This window comes from Antechinus flavipes, chromosome 3 (assembly GCF_016432865.1).
Source record: "Antechinus flavipes isolate AdamAnt ecotype Samford, QLD, Australia chromosome 3, AdamAnt_v2, whole genome shotgun sequence".
Classification (NCBI taxonomy): domain Eukaryota; kingdom Metazoa; phylum Chordata; class Mammalia; order Dasyuromorphia; family Dasyuridae; genus Antechinus; species Antechinus flavipes.
The window spans coordinates 184,441,605-184,463,595 of record NC_067400.1 but is presented as its reverse complement, the minus strand read 5'-3'; the positions used below and the strand labels follow the sequence as shown (position 1 = coordinate 184,463,595).

Sequence of the window (21,991 nt, the reverse complement as noted above, 5' to 3'; positions counted from 1 at the left end):
TCCACACAAATAAAGTCAGACTTAAATAATTGGAAAAACATTAAGTGCTCTTGGATAGGCCGAGCGAACATAATAAAGATGACAATACTCCCTAAACTAATCTATTTATTTAGTGCTATACCAATCAGACTTCCAAGAAAATATTTTATTGATCTAGAAAAAATAACAACAAAATTCATATGGAACAATAAAAAGTCAAGAATCTCAAGGGAATTAATGAAAAAAAAATCAAATGAAGGTGGCCTAGCTGTACCTGATCTAAAATTATATTATAAAGCAGCAGTCACCAAAACCATTTGGTATTGGCTAAGAAATAGATTAGTGGATCAGTGGAAAAGGCTAGGCTCACAAAACAGAATAGTCAATTATAGCAATCTAGTGTTTGACAAACCCAAATCCCCTAACTTCTGGGAAAAGAATTCATTATTTGATAAAAACTGCTGGGATAATTGGAAATTAGTATGGCAGAAATTAGGCATGGACCCACACTTAACACCATATACCAAGATAAGATCAAAATGGGTCTATGACCTAGGCATAAAGAACGAGATTATAAATAAATTAGAGGAACATAGAATAGTTTATCTCTCAGACTTGTGGAGGAGAAAGAAATTTGTGACCAAAGATGAACTAGAGACCATTACTGATCACAAAATAGAAAATTTCGATTACATCAAATTAAAAAGCCTTTGTACAAATAAAACTAATGCAAACAAGATTAGAAGGGAAGCAACAAACTGGGAAAACATTTTCACAGTTAAAGGTCCTGATAAAGGCCTCATTTCCAAAATATATAGAGAACTGACTCAAATTTATAAGAAATCAAGCCATTCTCCAATTGATAAATGGTCAAAGGATATGAACAGACAATTTTCAGAGGATGAAATTGAAACTATTACCACTCATATGAAAGAGTGTTCCAAATCATTATTGATCAGAGAAATGCAAATTAAGACAACTCTGAGATACCACTACACACCTGTCAGATTGGCTAAGATGACAGGAAAAAATAATGATGAATGTTGGAGGGGATGCGGGAAAACTGGGACACTATTGCATTGTTGGTGGAGTTGTGAACAAATCCAACCATTCTGGAGAGCAATCTGGAATTATGCCCAAAAAATTATCAAATTGTGCATACCCTTTGATCCAGCAGTGTTTCTATTGGGCTTATATCCCAAAGAAATACTAAAGAAGGGAAAGGGACCTGTATGTGCCAAAATGTTTGTAGCAGCCCTGTTTGTAGTGGCTAGAAACTGGAAAATGAATGGATGCCCATCAATTGGAGAATGGCTGGGTAAATTATGGTATATGAATGTTATGGAATATTATTGTTCTGTAAGAAATGACCAGCAGGATGAATACAGAGAGGACTGGCGAGACTTACATGAACTGATGCTAAGTGAAATGAGCAGAACCAGGAGATCATTATACACTTCAACAACGATATTGTATGAGGACATATTTTGATGGAAGGGGATTTCTTTGACAAAGAGACCTGAGTTTCAATTGATAAATGACGGACAAAAGCAGCTACACCCAAAGAAAGAACACTGGGAAACGAATGTGAACTATCTGCATTTTTGTTTTTCTTCCCGGGTTATTTATACCTTCTGAATCCAATTCTCCCTATGCAACAAGAGAACTGTTCGGTTCTGCAAACATATATTGTATCTAGGATATACTGCAACATATCCAACATATAAAGGACTGCTTGCCATCTAGGGAGGGGGTGGAGGGAGGGAGGGAAAAAAAATTGGAACAGAAACGAATGTCAATATAAAGTAATTATTAAATAAAATTTAAAAAAAAAAACTGCAAATTGGCTATTAAACAGATGTTAAGTAAATAGTTGCCAATAAGTATAAAGAAAGATGCACCTCATAAATACTTTTGTTTCATGTGAATAGAATCTCACTGATAACTTCCTAATAAATATATTGGTCAAATCAATGAAGGACAAATGTCCTTAAGAAAAATCTATATTATATTATCTAGTGTCTAATTTTGCAAACTAGAAGCAAAAGGGATAAACAATGGATTATTAAGGTTCAGGCACAATATTAGGTATGTGAAAATTATGACAACATTTTATCCATGTTGTTCCTTTTTATGAAGCATAAGTGACATAAATTGAGAAGAAATTTATTTCTTATGTAGTTTTCTGCCCATGTATCAGCAAGGATATCTTCTGAATAGTATAATCTCTAATTATGCAACGAGGGAATGATTAAAGAGAATGCCATCACCAGTTCAATTACAGTTCGTTATATAAAATTAACTGTATTTGAACCACCTGCATACCGCAACCAGCTCTCAGCAGTCAAATCTCTGTAAAATTTCAACTAGGAACTTTGGAAAATGCAACTTTTGAGGCTAAAAATATCAAGTATCTAAATATAGTGACATAATAAAACATTATAATTTTGTCAACAACATGTAAAATGTAATGTGTTTAAACTGACAGTTTTCATAAATTCAAAGTATAGTCACCCCATCATTTCAAAGTTACATATTATATGTATATGCCACCATGAAGTAAATAAGGCAGTCAGTAACCAGAAACAACTATAATCACTTAACTGCTAGACTTTGCATCTGTTAGCAGTTACTGTTATGGAAAAGACTTGAATCTATCAAGCAGTTACTATTATTCAATGAAATAACATCATCTGGAAAAGACCAAAGACTAGGCATGGTACTAACTGTTCCCTTTTTTAAGATTAATCGTCCATGTATTAACAATGTCCATTTTTAATTAGAAAGGCTGTGATAGTTTTTAATTGTGAATTATTGGCCTCCATGTGTCTTTCCAAAAGGATGAAATTATCATGTATTAGTGGTTTAAATGTGATTAAGTTTTAATTACCTTAAGATATTTCTATGTTAAGAATGTTGTCTAATGAGGTAAAATTCTATATACAATAAAATTTGAATTACATTTAAATGGATTTTAAGAGCCCTTCAATATTCAATAGGTGCTTTTATATTATTGTTTATAATATATATAATCTCTTAATGATTTGATATCTGAAAGTAGCTTCAAATAATAACACTTTGCATTTCAAACAATATTATTTGTAAGGCATTTCCACATATAATATTATTTCATTTGATCTTCACAAGAACTGAATTACGTTGGAAGGATAAAAATATGATTTTCTCCATTTTGGAAAAGATTAGAGAAATTATATGATTTAAGACTCATGACCAGATATTCTAACTCCCAGTCCTCTTTTGATAAAACAGCATCTTTTCCATATAAATGTATAGGTTCTAATTCTGAAGTACATATGAAAAATAAATTATTTTTAAAATGATGTGCCCATCTATACATGAATGTTATATGTAATAAACAACACACATTGAAGTCTAGATAAATAAATTTTTAATTTTAATATCTACTTTCCTAAAAAGAAGACAAAAGTAATTTCTATTTTCCTAAAGATTTCAGGAAATTTTCAGAGAAGAACCTTAAAATCATAGTATCAATGACCTATAGTTCAAGGAACCCCGGAAATCATCTAGTCCAATCCTTTTTTTTTACAGTTGAGGAAATTGAGGCCCAGAGATGTAAATCAATTTTTGATATGTTGCTTAATCTCTCTGTGATAGAATTTCTAAATGTAAAACTGAGGGAGTGGGACTAGATGGTTTTAAGGTCCATTCTACTGACAGAACTATGATCTTATAATATTCTATATTTAGAAAGAATTTTCTCAGTGAACCAGAATGGCTATAGAACATTCTAGCTAATTTTTCAACATTGCAAATTTTAATACTTGAGGCAATAAAACCTTTGTGAATAACACAGATAATTATTTTCTAGAACTTTCTTTTACATCTACACACTTAGATTAATATGTAATTTTTGAAATATATTTTTTACCAACCACAACTCTTGAAATTAGAAACCACAACATTACCATAATTTGAAAGAGCCATCCTAAAACTGCAATGGTCTTGTGGTCTCTGATAACTGTTATGAGTTCAAATATTGAAGTTCTTGTTCTTCTCAAAACACAGGGCTTAGAGGCTTAGAGCCCTTCGGATGTCTCCAAATCCAAAGGTTCTGTCCTTCAGCCTCTTCCTCTGCTTTCTTCTGCCTCCAACCAACACAGAGATGGAATGTCTCTCTTGACTCCTTCTGGGGAGCCCAGCCACCAACTACAGTGGTGTGAGATGAAGATGAATCTGGTTGTCCACTGAACTCTCCACTCGTAGCTTTATCCTCTGAAAACCCTTCGTCTGCCACCAGAGTCGCTCCTCTCGAGTCCAGCTGAACTTTCTTCTGCGACCAGCCAGCCAAGAGGAAATAATGTATTCTGCCATAGAGCCCTCATCGCTGGCCTTTTATCTGACTCTTCTGAGAGAATGGGATCATGGGTTTTCTCCCATAGTGCTCTCTGGCCCAACGAGCTTCAAGGGAGGTGTGAACTCATTGAACTCCAATGAGTAAAGTATGAACACAAGCCTTGTATTAATTAGTTCTACTTAGTACCTTGTTTCAAGTTCTGCCCCAAACATCTTCTTGTAAGATTAGATCAACTCTAATTAGTTAGCAGTTAGTAAGGATTCCAACAGATAACTATCTAAACAGAATAACCCTAAAGCAGGAAACATACACACACACACACACACACACACACACACACACACACACATACACTATGAAGGAAAATATATATTATGTACAAAAAATTTATTTATTTTATTTTTATTTATTGTTATACATTTTATATAATTTATACAATGTGTAATTTTGTATATTATTATATCAATGATTTATTATGTATAAATATAATAAATATATTTATAAAATCATATTACTTAATAAATATATACATATTTTCCCAAAACTTCATCAGAAAGGTAGAACAGTTTAGGAATACATAAGAAATTCAAATTCATTTGCTAAAATGTGATTTTACCAGAATGCTAAAAAAATTTGAGTTAAATAAACTAAGCAACTTGAAATTATATATTAAAGTAATCCATTTTAAAAGCAAAGTGATAACAATGTAAATCACAAAATGCCTGGCATCTTCAACTGGTAGAATAAATGTAAAACTAGAGACTTAGTGAAATATTTCCCTAACTTTAAAGCTGTAGTTAGGAAGAAAAGTATAGCATTAAGAAACAAAGTATCACAATTTCCTAACATTGACAGATAAAGTGTATTCAGAAGTGCTTCCATCCTTAAAGATAATTAGGATTATAATCTCTTAATGCTACATAATTTTAATGACAATTTTTCCAAATCAGCTTTATGTCTCCAGTGATTACAACTGGCATAAGTAATATCTGATAAATATTCTTAAACATTCTTAAATATACTTAATATTAATTAAATATTCTTAAAAAATTCTCCCCTCCCCACCCTAACCCTAATCTCCTTCTTCAAAAGTTTTAATTAGGCAGCTATGAAATATGGATTTTTTTTTTAGTTCTGCCATTTTCTTTTTTATACTTTTTTGATTCACAAAGGTGTCCTCTCTTTGAGGTCCTAATGTGTTGATTAGTCATGCTTGGAATGAACAAGAACCATGTTTAATATGTAAATTTTGGGAGAATAAGTAATGTAAATTAATCTATCATTCTTTTAATATATATATATATATATATATACATACATATATGTATATATATATGGCTGTAGCATACAGCTCATACCTTTTAAAATTGCATATCCTTGAACAAAACCATCTCTAGTAACATGAAAAAATGCTCTAAATCACTATTGATCAGAGCAGTGCAAATTAAGGTAATTATAAGATACCACTACACACCTCTCAGTTTGGCTAAAATGGCAGGAAAAGATAATGATGAACAGTGGAGGGAATGTGGAAACATTGGGACACTAATACATTCGTGAGGAGTTGTGAATTGATCCAACCATTCTGGAGAGCAATATGGAACTATGTCTCACATGTGCAAAAATCTTTGTGGCAGACCTTTTCATCTTGGCAAAAAACTAGAAACCGAGTGGAGGCCCATCAGTTAGAGAATGGCTGAATAAGTTATGGTACATGAATATTATGGAATATTATTGTTCCTTAAGAAGCAATCAGCAGGATGATTTCAGAGAAGTCTGGAAATACTTCCATAAATTGATGCTAAGTGAGATGAGTAGAACCAGAAGATCACTGTATACAACAACAGCAAGATTATACAATGATTCATTCTAATGGACCTGGCTCTTTTCAATGGCAAGATGATTCAGGCCAGTTCCAATGGTCTTGTGATAAAAAGAGCTATTTATACTCAGAGAGAGGACTGTGAAGACTAAGTTTGGATCACAACATAGTATTTTCACTTTTTTTTTTTGCTTTTTGCTTGCATTTTGTTTTCTTTCCTTTTTTTTTCCTTTTTGATCTGATTTTTCTTGTGCAGCATGATAATTGTGGAAATGAGTGTAGAAGAATTCCATATGTTTCACATATATTTGATTACCTGCCATCTAAGGGAGGCAGTATGGGAAGGGAAGGAGAAAAAAATCTTGGAACACAAGATTTTGCATGGGTGAATGTTAAAAATTGTAATGTTCTTCTCTAAAATATAATATTTTCTGGGAGCAGGCTTCTTGGGGGGGCTTCTGGAGGCAGCCTTCATTTCAGTTCAGTGTAATCACCCCAAATGAAGCCAGGAGTTAAAGTCCAAATCCTTAATGTCAAAGTCTTATCTCCTTCACTTGGGGCTCAGCTAGTTTTCTGGAGGCCTTCCAGATCTTGGTTTCAGTGTTCTCCACAGGACAGCCTGTGGAGAACTTCTCTGTCTTCCTTAGTTCTCCCGACTCCCAAGGGTTTGTATTTCAGCCTCCAGCAACAATAAAGGTGGAAGATGGAATGAATCTTCTCAGTTCTCCAAGAGCTTCTAGTGCGCTTTGTCCTTTCTGGCCCTGACAGCTCCTCCTTATATGTTCCACACTGAATATACACTAATCATTATATCACTAGGAAACCATTATTTGTGATAGGATTAAATCAATGCTAAACTAGATTTTTGGTGCTTTCACCTCCTTTCCTGAGAAGTCAGGAAGGATGTGATCACCTCCCCTTGGGGGCTCTGACCTCCCAGAATCGTCATTTCCTATACAACACATCAGGACTTGCACAAAGAGTAGGCAGGGGCTATTCTTTCTCCAAGCTTATATATTAATAGAGTATGGTCCAATTACTATTTAGCCTCATGTGCTTGGGACCTCAGTGCATCAACTCAAGCCTCAGCCCATTACATCTCCCACTTTCTTTTGTTTTAGAACACAGGTGATCATGCCATCCCTGACTCCTCAGGGAGGTCAGAGCCCCCAAGGGGAGGTGATCACACCCTCCCTGACTTCTCAGGAAAGAAGGTGAAAGCACCGAAAAGGAGGTGATCACGACCCCCCTGATTTCTCAGGAAGTGAGGTGAAAGCACTAAAAAGGAGATAATCACGCCCTCCCTGACATCTCAGGAAGGGAGATGAAAAGCACCAAAGGGAAGTGGGGGTTGCTAGCAGGTTTCTGGGCTCAAGGGTCTTATTATGCACAAACCCATCAGCATGGGAACACATAGCACATAGCACATAGCAACATTGCAGAGGCTATTAGTGATGACTCTCCCCACAGTCAGTGCAGGCTTGATGTGGTGTAACAAACATGAAGTATACACACAATATATAACAAACAATATAAATCAACATTGTGTTGTAAAAGATTGCCAGAAGTCCTAGAAGGAGAGTATGTAAATAGTAGTCAACACATACACCTTCTTCAGCAGCCAAGAGATAGTCCAAAACCAATCTATTGTCCATTGCTTCATATATCAGGGAATCCAATCATCCCCCCAAGTTTTTGAAGTCCAGCAAAAGTATTTTTATATCCTAGGGAATCCAATGATTGCAGTGGATTTTGAAGTCCTGTAACAGCCTTAACATTTCTCAGAAAATCCAATGATTCCTGAGGACTTTCAAGTCTTTTGTCTCAAAGAATCCGATGATTCCTGAGGGATTTAAAGTCCTACAACAATCTAATGTCTCAGAGAATCCAATGATTTCTCAGGGTTTTGAAGTCCAATGATTTTCTATGTCCATGAGTCAAACGCCATAACTTGAGGAGATAGTGGTTCCACTTACTTAGCACCTTGTAAGAATCCTAACATCTCCTGCTTTCTTTTGTTTTTAGAACATAGGTGGCCATGACTTCCCTGATTTCTCAAGGAAGTGAGAACCTCAAAAAGAGAAGGTGATCACATCTTCCCTGCTCAAAAATGGGGTGAAAACATCATAAAAAGAGGTGATCACACCCTCCATGACTGCTCAGGAAGGGAGATGAAAACACCAAAGAAAATGGGAAATCAAATCAGATTGGCAGGTTTCTGAAGAGGCTCACTCTTAAAACAGGTATACATAAATCCATCAATATGGGAGGTATTACACATAATTACATAAATTACATAAGCACATAGCAATATAGCACAGGCTAGTAGTGATGTAACAAATAACATGAATCAACATGAGGATTTATACATGTCCATAAGTCCTAAAAATAGTCCAAAAGGAATCTATTATCCATTACTACATGTGCCAGGAATCCAATAATTTCTGCAAGTTTTGAAGTCCTGCAATAATCTCATCTTGTGTTAGGGAATCTGATGATTCCTGCAGATTTTGTTCTTAGGTCTTCTTTGTTTCGAGGTTTTCTCTTTTTCTGTCTTTCCAGGTGCTTGTTGGCACCCTCTGAGTTCTTCTCCATCTGTAGAAATACAAGCAAAACCCTTTCTCCCAAGCAGTTAACCTATCTAGTCCCTTCTATTTACCACTTTCTAAATTTCTTCTCATCATCTGGCAATTACATTGGAGCTGCTCACACTGGACACTGTCCTTTTATTGGGTTAAAAAAGCCTGTATTCTCCCCAATTGCAATCCCTTTCTCCCATTTGATTGTTTTTCTTCTGACTGATCATGTAATCCCTTGCTGCCATCTGATTGCTTTTTGCCTGATAGATCATGTAATCCCTTTCTGCCATGTTATTGCTTTTCAGCTGATTGATCAAATCAGAGCCCTGACATTCTAAAAAACTCTCTGGGTGTAAACTGAGCTACCATCATGCCCCACTTGTCTTTTGTATGATATCTTGGAGCTGGGCCCTGCCTCTCATTTCCCTGGGTCAATATACTTCTGAGGCCCAGTAGAAGCTCTTGTGGCATTTTGGACATAGGGTTTTAGGTTTTCTCTCACCCTGTCTCCTCACTCTATCTCCATATCTACATTGGGCTCTCAGATGTCCTATTTTTCCACACTGAAAACATCAAAGAATTTCTCTAGAAGTCCCTTGCCAAAAGGGACCCTGTCTTCCCATGTTCATCATAGTCTGAACAATAAGCACTTGTGCCCACTGTGGCACAGCATCTTATGATCTCCTCCAAAGGAGCATCTTTGTGTATTACCCATATAATTCTTTTGCAAATCTCATTGGCATTTTCCTTACCCAGTTGTCTTATCATTATTTCTGTAACTGCATTTTCTCCAATGGTTCTTGTGACAGCTGTTTGCAAATGTCCCACAAAATCTGCAAAGGGTTCATTGAGACCTTGCTCTATTTTTGTGAAGACTTCTCCTCAATCTTCCCTTGGAACGGTACCCCAAGCTATTGTTGCAGCAGTAGCAATTTGTTCATATGCTCATATGGAATAATTAATCTGTGCTGATTTCTCTGCGTATTGACCTTCACCGGCTAGTTGGTCAAAGGTGATTTGTACATTAACTCCAGTTTGCTTATTGTATTGGGCTTGAATTCTACATAATTCTTGATACTCCAAAAGCCACAAGTTTTGTCCAGGTTCTAAACATGTCCTTGTTATGGATTTCCAATCACAAGGGGTTAAGATTTCATAAGCCAAACTATCTAGTGACATCTTATAAGATGATGTAGCCCCATAAAGAGTGCAACCCTTTTTCAAATCCTTAATTTTTACCAGATCAAAAGGAGTCTATCTTCTTATTTTTTTTTACCTGAAGAGTCAAGTTCTTCAATCACAAGATATGCATTTATTAAATCAGATACATCCTGTCCTTCATTCTTTGCCTTAACCAGTGCTTTTTGTAATCTTGTCATAGGCTGCTTCATAGGAGGTGCTAATTGTGTTACTGCCTGTCTCCCTCCTCCTTCTCCCTCCACCTATGAAGAGTTAATTGAGGGAAGTAGCTCAAGGGATGGGGAATGACCTAATTTCTCCTGCTGTGAAGCACCACACTTAAAATTGTACTTAACTCCACTCTTATCTGATTTTTCATCCTTTTCACCTAGTTTATTTGACTCTTGCCCCCCTCCTGCTCTTTCTTCTTTTTCCTTATTCTATAACATATAATTTCCTAAAGCCAGTTGTATTAAATTATATGTATTAAGTATGGTTTTGAAAATTGAGTCAGGTCCATTTTCATTGTAGAATTGACATAGTTGCTCTCCTACTAATTTCCATTCCTCTAGATTCAATTCTTTTCCATAGAGAACCAAGGAGATCTGTGCTGTACAGTTTCTAAAAGTTCAATGATGTGCTCCCAAAGTATAATCAAGCCTTGGCTTTTCATAAATCTGATGATGTTGTCTACACATTTTCCTTGAATTGGAAAAGAAGGTTGTTTTCTAAACATTTGTTCCATTTCAGATGAAATATTACTTAGCCCTTAACAAAGTTTCCTTGTACTCACCCTAATTTCTGGGTCACAGATGAAGGTTCTTGGTCTCACGTTCTGGAGCCAAAATGTAATATTCTTCTCTAAAATGTAATATTCTCTGGGAGCAGGTTTCTTGGGGGGCTTCTTGAGGCAGCCTTCATTTCAATTCACTGTAATTACCCCAAATGAAGTCAGGAGTTAAAGTCCAATTCCTTTATTGTCTCCTTCAAAGTCTTATCTCCTTCACTTGGGGCTCAGCTAGTTTTCTGGAGGCCTGCTGGATCTTGGTTTCAGCATTCTCCACAGGACAGCTTGCCACTTCTTCTCTGTCTTCCTTAGTTCTCCTGACTCCCAAGGGTTTGTACTTCAGCCTCCAGCCACAACAAAGGTGGAAGATGGAATGAATCTGTCTCAACCTCCAAGAGTTTCTAGTGTGCTTGTCCTTTTTGGCCCTGATACTGAGTTATATGTTCCACACTGAGTATACACCAATCATTATATCACAAGGAAACCACTATTTGTTGTAGGATTAAATCAATGCTAAACTAGATTTAACCACTGTCTTCTCAATTCCATTTAGTAAGCACCTTGTAAGAATCCTGACAGAAAATTATCTATGGAGATGTTTTAAAAATAAAACTGCTTATATTTTGAAGTGAGTTAGAGTCTTGAAATCATAAATAACTTAGACAATCCTGAAACAGTGATTATTACTTAATGATTCATGAAAAATGGAGAAATGGACTCTAATGTCTTCAATAATATGACTCATGGAAGAAACGGGTAACTATAGGAAGATATAGGGAAAAAACACTGATACTTTTAGTCATCATTTTATACCATCCTTAATTATATGAGCATTTAAAAACTTTTTTATAGTGTATTATTTTTTCAATTACAAGTAAAGATATTTTTCAACATTTATTTTTGTATGATTTTGAGATCTAATTTTTTCACCCTCTCTTCCTTACTTCCTCCTTTCCTTTAACCTAAGCAAGCAAATTGACATAGGTTATACATGTACAATCAATTTCTAATATATTTCCATATGAGTCACTTTGGTGAAGAAAAATAAAAAGAGAAACAAAACAAAACAAAACAAAAACTACACAGTGGTTGGTGAAAATAGTATGCTTTGATCCACATTCTGTCTCCTAAGTTCTTTTTTTTGGTTGTGGATGGCATTTTCCATCTAAAGTTTCTTGGAATTGTCTTGGATTGTTATTGCCAAAAAGAGCTAAATCTATCATAATTGACCATCACACAATATTGCTGTTACTATGCACAAGGTTTTTCTGGTTCTGATCACTTCACTCAGCATCAGTTTATGTAAGACTTTCCGAGCTTTTCTGAAATCATTCTGTTCATCATTTCTTATAGGACAATAGTATTCCATTATATTCATATACCATAACTTACTCAACCATTCTTCAATTGATGTGCATCCTCTCAATTTCCATTTCCTTGCCTCCACAAAAAGAGCTGCTACAAACAGTTTTACACATGATAAAGGTATTTAGCATTTAATACTAGTTTCCTTATCCATGTCATATTTTCGGTAATAAATTTGAATCAAAAAGATATTAAGAAACAAGCAAAAAGTTGCTTGTAATAGCAGGGTTCAGAATATTGGAGTTCCTAATTTATGGAACTTAAACTAAAATGGGTAAAATATTATTGGAGATAAACTAAAATGGATATAATACTTTTAGTTTCACCTTTTCAACAAAAATTACTTTAAATGTTAACATTGCACTTATATTTGAATAAAAAGACATCACAAAACTACATGAATACACACAGGTGCAAAATACTCATGCCTCAAATTAAACTACTCTCTCCAAAATTACCCATGAAACTTTTAAGTGTTATATATTTTTAACTTCTTAACCTCTGGAGCCTTTGATACTGTTGTTCACCTTGTAGGGAAAAAATTATTATATTTATGTATCTATTATTTTGATTTATAATTATATTATTTTGGGAAAATACGTACTCTTTAAATCCAACCCTATGTAATTAAAGATTGTATCCAGAATATCACCTGTCATCTGTAACTCTTTCAGGAACTCTGGGGATGGCTACAATTAATTTTAAGTTATCCCAGGTACAACTTTAATCTTAACCCTAACCCTAAATGTCTCCAGTTCTAGCCTCTGATTCTAAATGCCTCCAACTCTAGACTCTGTCATTGTTTTACAGGGTAAGGGTGATTCCATAGTTTGATTTGACTTGTCTAAATCCTATACAACATAATTTTCTAGAGTTTGGAGGAGAAGAAACTGCATCTGCTCCCTGGCTTGCTCTTCTTCATCAAATGTATAATACATTTCTTTCTAAGACTATTATATATTTGGGGGTTTCTTCTTGTGAAAATCCTCTTACGAATACTTTTTTAGGTTTTCAATACATTGTTTTTTTTTTTCTGATTCTCTTTCTAGTTGTCTGACTATTATTTCTTGGTATCCTTTTTTTTTTTTTTTGGACATTCATCCAAGTCATATCTGCTAATTATGGAGACTTTCCAAAGCTCTTTCCTGGAGACCTTTTCTCTTTTACCTCTATACTATTTCACTTGATGATCTCATCAGCTCCCTTGGATTCAATTATCATCTCTTTATAGTTACTTCTCAGATCTATTAGTCCTACCTTAACTATTGCTCTGACCTACAATCTCATATAGATTATTATACATCTTAAATTCAACCAGTCCAATATGGAAATCACTATATTTTCCTCAAAATCCTAACTTCTTCTTAACCTACCCATTATAGTTGAGAATATTACCCTTCTTCTACACATTCAAGCTCTCAACCTTAATGTCATACTAAATTTCTCTCTGTCTCTCTGTCTCTGTCTCTCTTTCTCCCTTTCCACTTCATTCACTAGACTTTATCTGATCACTTGCCAAGTCCTGTTGTTTCTGCCTTCATAAACTCTCTTGCATATATCCCCTTCTCTCGTGTGACACTGTCATCATCTTAATATAGGCTCTCATCTCTTCATGCCTGACATTAATGCAATAGTCTACTGGATTTCCTTCCTGTCTCAAATATCTCCACTTTCCAGTCCATTCTCCATTTAACTATTTAAATGATTTTTTCTGAAGTGTGGATTTTACCATGTTATCCCCATCCCTTTATTCAATAAATTCTAATAGTTACCTATCATTTTCAAACAAATATAAAGTCCTGTGCCCCTTTCCTGTCTTTCCAGGCTTCTTATACTTATTCTGAAATCCAATGTCACTAGCTTCCTTACTGTTTCTTGCATATGACATACCAACTCAAAACTCTGGGAATTTTCACTTGCCCTACTCCATTTGTGGAACTACCACTTCTGGAGATGAATCTCTGTATCCTAGCTTATTGGATTCCTTTAAATTTCATCTAAAGTTCAACTTTATTATCATTTATCCCAATATCTTCTCTTTGAGATTATTTATATTTAATCTTGTATATGTCTTGTTTGTAGATGGATATTTGCATATTATTTCCTCTATTAGAGTGTGAGCTCTCTGAAAATCGCTTCCTAAGGGATGAGCTATTTTAGTTTTAATTGCTTTTTTGTCATTCTTTTTATACCCAGCTCTTAACATAATTCCTGACACATAGCATATATTTAATAAATGTTTGCTGATTTAAATTTTTTTTCAATTGTCATGATTTTTTAAATTATGTTCTCAAAAGCCATTCCAGTGAAACACAAGGTTTGGAATTACCTCTTTGTAGAGTATGTTGAAAATCAATTAGGGAGGGGTAAAGGACTTCCCTGATGCAGTAAGGTGAGATAATATAAATTTTTAGTGGATTCAATTGTACTTCAATTCTATTCAGTAATATGTGAACTGGAGCAGACATAAGCAATAAAATTTAAGTTTTAAGATATAGTTAACAATGGGAGAAAGGAACAAAGGATTTGGAATAAGGGATAGGATAGAGAATAGATGAACTAGTTATACCCAAATATACACAACTGGTAAATGATACAAGCTTAGAATATTTAAAATTCCCAAGGATCATCAATTGAATATAAAGTAATCGCCACAACAAAGGTGCCAAAAGAATCTTGAAAACCTCTCAATGCAAGATCGCCTTGTCAAATGGGAAGAAACAGAATTCTTATGCAACACTATTTTAGAGTAAGTTTACAATTCTTTAGGAAAAAAATATTGCAGAGAAGAATGAAAAAAAATTGTTAGCCATATCACTTGACATTATGGTGAGAAATTTTAGTTGGCATATGATGTGCAATAAATAGCAAGGTTTGAAGAAACCATGGCATGAAGCTCAAGTAAGCCAAATAATGAAAAATAATTTAAGAATGAACCTTGAAGAAAGACATCAGAAAAGTGAAAATAGCAAATGATATTTCAAAATTTTATAGCCAATTTTCCCCCATCAATAACAATGAATGTTTGAACGCTTAATAGTATAATGCATGAGGAAGGGGAATTTTTGATACTGTTATAATTGAAAAAGGGGAACAAGAAATGTTAAAAACTATCAACCCACAAGCCTACCTTTATCATTTTCACAATTTATATTAGGGGGACAATAATGAACATCAAGAAAATAATTCATGAAAAAAAAAGTTTACAAATAGTTTTACATTTATGCTACAAATAGTGCAATACATGTTTTGAATAATGTAATATAGTACAGAAAAGATAAAATCCCAATAAACATACAGTAGTTTCATAAACTGATTTTAAAGAACATATTTGATATGAAAAGCTCCCTTATAATAAGTCTTCATATATACAATATGTTAAGGTGATAAAAAATTCCTTGATAAGATAGAAGAAATAACTTTATTTGAGGCTCTTTTGATTATTAATATCACCTAAGACCTAAAAGAGGGATATGTGATCACACACATGGATGTAATCTTCCATGAATATAATTGTCAAGGAACATTTTTAGTGGTGTCAAATTGAAAGATGCAACTGTAAATACTGATAGCTTTCATTTATATAAAATTTGTTATTTGAATAATTATTTGTAATATGAATAATTATTACACTATGAGCATTATAGAACTTTTAAAATCAGTTCCATAAATATGCAACCAATTAAAAATTATTAAGCATTTACAAATCAACACTATGCAAAAATTATGATAAATGCTGGGGATACCAAGAAAGATAAAAACAGTCCTCTTCCTCAAAGCTCTCATATTTAAGTAGGGAAGAAAACATGGAAATCTGTAGACACATAAAAGTTATATACAAAATTAATAGGAAGTATTTTCATAGGGGAAGGCACCAGCAACTGATGGAACTAGAAAGGTCTAAGCACAGGAGAGATGAGATTTCAAGACAAAGAGGAAAATCACTGCCAAGAGATGGAAACAAGGAGTGATATGCACAAGGAACAAGGAGATATAAGTAGTTGAATCATAGCTTTATAATATAGTTTAACATCTGGTACTGCCAAACCTATGATGTATGGAGAATAAGAAAGTCTAAGATTAGAAACAAGAAGGATAATTTGTGCTGGAGATAATAGCAAGCCATTGTATTCCCTGATTAGGAGATGATGCAAATATGCATTATAAGAAAATCCTTTTGTCATCATTTGAGTAAAGAATACATTGGAGTGAGGAAGAACTAGAAGCAGAAAGATGAATCAGAATTCTGTTGCTGCAATAAAGGTCAAAGTTGTTTAGAGCATGAACTAAGTTGCTTAGCTGTGTGACTATAGGAATGAGATGTATACAAAATATTGCAAAGGTAGAAACAACAATATATATTAATTGATTAGATATATGGGAGGGTGAGAGTGAAGAGTGGAGGATGAAACTGAGATCATGAACCTAGGCATGCTGGTAGTCTCAGGATTTGGAGGAAAAGACAATCAATTTCTTTTTGGAGATATTGAGTTTGATATATCTATCAGAAATTCATAGATGAGAGTTCATGATATAAAATTAGTGATCCACAGAAACATTGTGTATTTGTGTGTATGTGTATGTGAGCATCTGTATGTGTATGTGAGCATCTGTATGTGTCTATATTTATTTATGTACAAACACACATACATGTGTGCATGTATGTATGACTTGTCTTAATAGAGATGATAATTAAACCCATGAAAACAAGTGAAATCATTCAAGGGAAATCTTATAGGAGAAAATACGAAGAGGGTTGGAACTATGAATGGGATATTGTAGAATATGTCTACATTACCTCTGTATGTCAGGAATAAAAAATTATGGCCAAGCATTTCTTTAATGGTGTTATAAAAGAATATACAGGAAAGTTATTCCAATTCAATTACATTTCTTATAGTTCTTATTCTATTATAACATTATATTAAATCACTTCAGTGTTTTACTGGTGGCAATATTATTCCCATTCTTTTATTTACATTTTAGCACTGAATGATACTTCTACATTGTAGCATTCCTAAAGACATTAGAATAATACTAAGTAGAAAATTCTTCTAAATAGAAGATATGTAATATACAGCCTCACAAAGTCAGCTTTTATTGACCACTAATTTTATATAGAAGTAGAAGCTATACTTTACTAATTATAGACTAAAGACTATTTTTAGTCCTTTTAAAAAAAACTATTTTTAGGATATTATAGCTGACTAAAGAATTTTAAAGCTAAATTAATACATCTCAGAGCTCTCAAGGATGGAAATTACACATAGATTTTGATTAGCTATATTTTTACTATTCATTTTCTTTTAAGTTTTTTTTTTATCCCAGTGTTTTGACATTTTGGACCCCAAACTGATAAATATTTAAAGGGAGTATTACCAGATATTACTCAGTTTTCAAAGTGACTGAAAAGAAGTGCTTGGTGTCTTCTATATATTCATAAACTTAACCCTCTGTATGTATATGTCAAGAATAATAAAACAACTTTTAAGGATTTCTGTACTATCCTTAAGTCAAGCAATGTCACAATTCCTTGGAACAGGGATTGTGCTTCTTTAGGTATCTATATGGCTTCTATAATCACACAGTGGCAAATCTTGTAGTCTCATCAGGAAGTAAGTACTTTTTATGTCTTTTATTGAAAACCATGATCATTATTTTGAAGCAGAAAAATTAAAATTTATGAAGGTTACAGATGCATTATCTGTGCTATGAGAATTGTTATATAGTTAAGTTGCTTTTCTTCATGTATATATTCACCCTGAGACTTGAACAAGATTTCTTGGTACTGACTTCCACTATGAGGAAATATTCTCAGTTTTCCAAATCACTTTAATTCTCTCTCTTCTCCCTAACATTTTACTTCCATTTCTCCACATTTCCCCTCTTTCAAAAGCTAACTTTCCCTTCCTCTCCCTGTCACAATAATATCATTGCACAATCTGTGAGTTGGAAGAGACCTCAAAGCAACTGAGTTCAACTTATTCACACACACACACACACACACACACACACACACAACCTACTAAAACATATCCAACAAATGCTGATCTAGCGTTTGTGAAGACCTGTAGGGACAGAAAGATGACAAAGTAGATGACCTTTTTAAGCATTCCATTTCCTATTTTTCTTGACATAAATTCTAAATTAGCCTCTTTGAAACTGTTACCTGAATTCTGAACTTTGGGTCCTAAATTCTAATCTCTACATATGATGATCCCTCAATAAAAGCTGAAATAGAATTACTACACATTACCCAAGACTCAATTAGGAAAATTCAAAATTGTTTGATTTGTTATTAGTCACAGATTCCTAATCATAAACAGGAATCATTGTCTGGTTTTTGATCAATTAATTAAGCCCTCACAATTTAAAAGTCAAAATGTATTTTGTGAACACAAGTAAATTTCTATTTAACTACAGCATATGAAAAACTAAATAGTTGTAAGAACTTCATATTGTATTTAAATTAAATATGAAAAGAAAATGCCTTATCTTTTTGTTTTCCTAAAGATAAACAATATGCAATTTCCTTAGATTTTTCATCCCTATATTTCTCCTGTACTTGATGCAAAATTTAAAAGAATATGATCAACAAAAAAAACACAAAATCTGAGCATAAAATCATAAAATTTCATTACAAGTAGGAGCCTGACAGATAAACTCCTTCATTTCAGAAATGAAGAAAATGATCACAAGGGAGATTGTGTGATTTGTTCACAATTACACAGGCTGAGATTGAATTGATTAGTTTGTCTCTAATCTTTCTACCCAATAAAACTGCTCTCTCAAATATGTTATAAACATATAGGCCAAAAATGATAAATGCACATTTTACAGAATATAATGCAGGTTATTAAAGTTTCAAGTTCTTTTGATCAGGCATTTAAGATTAAATATGAAACACAAGGGACATTAAAAAACAGGATAATTATACTAATTTGTTAATTTACTTGCCATTCAAATTGCATAAAATCCATGATATTTTCTTTTAATTTGCAAACTAACCATAGTTTTTAATAGATTAAATATTTATAATCTATAACAAAAAAATAATTTTAAGAGATTTTTTACCAAAGACGGTCACTTCTGCTGGATCACTGTCTCGTTCTCCCACCATGTTTGTACCAACACAGGTATACATGCCTGCATCACTCTTTCTAGTGTTTGAAATCATCAGTTTCCCACCACGGATCTGTTTTGAATAAAATATCCAAGTTTAAAGAAATATGTTAAATACTTGAATCATAATCAAATCGTTAGCAGCATACTTAATAGCTTTTTATTTTTCTAAATAAATGCTAAGATAGTTTTCAACATTCATCTTTGCAATGTTGTATGTTCCAAATTTGCCTCCCTTTTTTTTCTCCTTCTTCAGGCAGCAAACAACTCAATATAGGTTAAACACATGCAATTTTTCTAAACATATTTCCATATTTGTCATGCTGTGCAAGAAAAATCAAATAAAAATATAAGAAAGGAAAAAAAGCAAACAAATAATAACCAAAAAAAAAAAAAAAAGTGAGACACTGTTTTGATTCATTCAGGCTCCATAGCTCTCCTGCTGGATGAGAATGGCCATTTAGAGACCAAATATGGAGGCATCAGGCATATACTAAAAATGGCAGAGAACTCTTGAGAGGCCTGAGTCTTAGTTTTAACAAGAGGATCCTTTATATAAAGATCCGTGGGGTAGATCTCCTAATAAAATATGTAGGGAAACAGAGATATCCTAGCTTTCAGTGCCTAGTCTCCATATGAATCAGGAATAATTCAAAATATTCATTAGAATTACACCAAAGGAAAACATTACCAAGTGTATCTTTCATTTGTCTTCAAGTGTCTTAGAAAAGTTCTCTGCCTAGCCATCTAGCCATTCTTCAATTTTACTATCAATTTTTGCAATTACTCATATTCTCTAGAAGCCATAAAGTATCTTCTCTATACTGATATACATATTCTATAATTTCCTAGGAAATATTATCGATGAATATTTTAATAAGCAATATATGATCAAGAACTGTTTTTACTCTATATTCCACACTTATTGGAAACCAAACTTCCTTTAGCAATAAAAATTCCATCAATGTAGATAGGAATAATAAGTTTTATTATCTTTATGCTTCCTGAATCTGATTTGGTCATATGATATTAGCATATGTATGAGAAAAATCCAATTATTAAAAAATGAAAGACAGTTATAGATGGGCCCAGTAAAATGGCTGACTGCTTACATTTATCTCAAAATTCAGTCAACGGGAGTGGTTAAATTAGGTGAAATTCTATATTAAAGAAAGAGGATTATATTAAATAGTGCTTCATATGACATTGTTTTCAGAAAATCTTCAGGTGAGCCAGTTCAATAAAACAAATGTTTTGGGTCTGGTCAACCACTTTACTAATATGGATTTTTCTCATGCATTAAAAAAAAAAAAACTCAGACAAAAATAGTAAAATAGCCAAGCAGTTAAAAAAGATTTTTGAAATATTATATTTTAATATATTCTCATAAAAATGCCACAAAAATTTATGTGGTAAAATAAATTTAAGAAAAATGATTAAAATTATCTTTATGATAAATGTAACATCATTAAGGTATAGTATATTTAATAGAGAAAAGGCCAATTTTGAAATAAAGAAGACCTGGGTATGAATATTGTCTTTGCTACATATAAGCTGTGTGACTGTGTGTAGGTCTCAGTGGCCTTGTAATGCATTACAACTGTAAAGATGAGTTGTTAATCTGTATTAGAGAGTAAAATTTTCAGTTGAAATTCTCCCTACTCTTTCAAAAGAACAGCTCCAGACTAAAACAAAAAATTTTCTAATGATTTTTTTCAATTCACATACTTTTTAAACATTTCTTACATTTTATTAGTTTTGAACAATTTGCCATTGAAAATTTAAAAGGGAGAGTTATGTTCATTTTATACAGATAATAAAAGGTTATTAATTTGTTAGAAGTAAGTTTGGGCATAAAACAATTATCGTTATAAAATTTTGATATACATTGGCTGTAAACTGTTATTTCAGTTTGACTCACATTTATTCTCTCTTCCCTGTCATCAATTCGAACTTTGTCTTTCTTCCAATAGATGGTGGGCTCTGGATGTCCTCGAGGAGGCTGGCACTCTAAGATAGCAGGCTCTCCAGCTGCAACAACAACATCGGTGGGATTTTGCCGGAAGTCATCTCTTAATACTGAGAAAAGAAAATGACTTTAAAAAAATCTCAGTGGAAGTGATTACATATTTTGAAATATAAGCAAAATGTTCATTTACTTTCAGTAAAATCTTCCAGGTGATTATTGTTGGCAAATAATTAAGTTGTTAACATTAGGAGGAAAAAACTCTGGAAAGCAACTTAAGGATGTTTTAGAGATAAGAGTGGAGGCAAAAAGCAAGAGGTTTCTATGAGGATTCTTTCTTATGACACGAATATAGATGTGATATGTGGTATTTTCATTAAATTTCTTAAGATAGAGAAATTTTATCATTTTAACATGTTAGCATTGGCATACATAGGTTTTTATTTTCATCCATTTTGTAATTCTACTTGCTATGTGACATCTGGATAGCATGAGATATCATGGAAGGTTATCCTTTATAGCAGTTTTGTCAGGCTGATATTTGTTTTCATTAAGGAGAATTGGACCTCAGTTATAACTTCTGAAACGCTAGCATGCCTGACTCTCCAAATGTCACCTATATCATTTCAGGAATTTTTGTTGTTCTTGTTGTAGTTGTTTTGTGTGTGTGTGTGTGTGTGTGTGTGTGTGTGTGTGTGTGTTTTATTTTTGTTTTTTGCTTCTGGAGAAATTCTTCATACCTTACTGGATTTTATTAGACAAGTAGTAATTTTTAAAAGGAATCTAAAATTTGAAGTGAACAGTTTTGAAAGGTAATCAAGCTGATATTTCTAATGCCATAACCTGTTTTCCTCAT

At 33.3% G+C, this 21,991-nt stretch overlaps 1 protein-coding gene across 1 annotated transcript in view; it reads right to left on the bottom strand.

The window, feature by feature from the left end:
* ROBO2 (roundabout guidance receptor 2) overlaps nt 1-21,991 on the bottom strand; it is a 636,650-nt gene that overhangs the window by 275,154 nt on the left and 339,505 nt on the right. Inside the window, exons 3-4 of the mRNA XM_051990556.1 lie at nt 21,091-21,248; nt 19,122-19,242 (exon numbers count right to left, since the gene is read on the bottom strand). Of these exons, the coding sequence (XP_051846516.1) occupies nt 19,122-19,242; nt 21,091-21,248 (279 nt within the window). The remainder of the gene's footprint in view (nt 1-19,121; nt 19,243-21,090; nt 21,249-21,991) is intronic.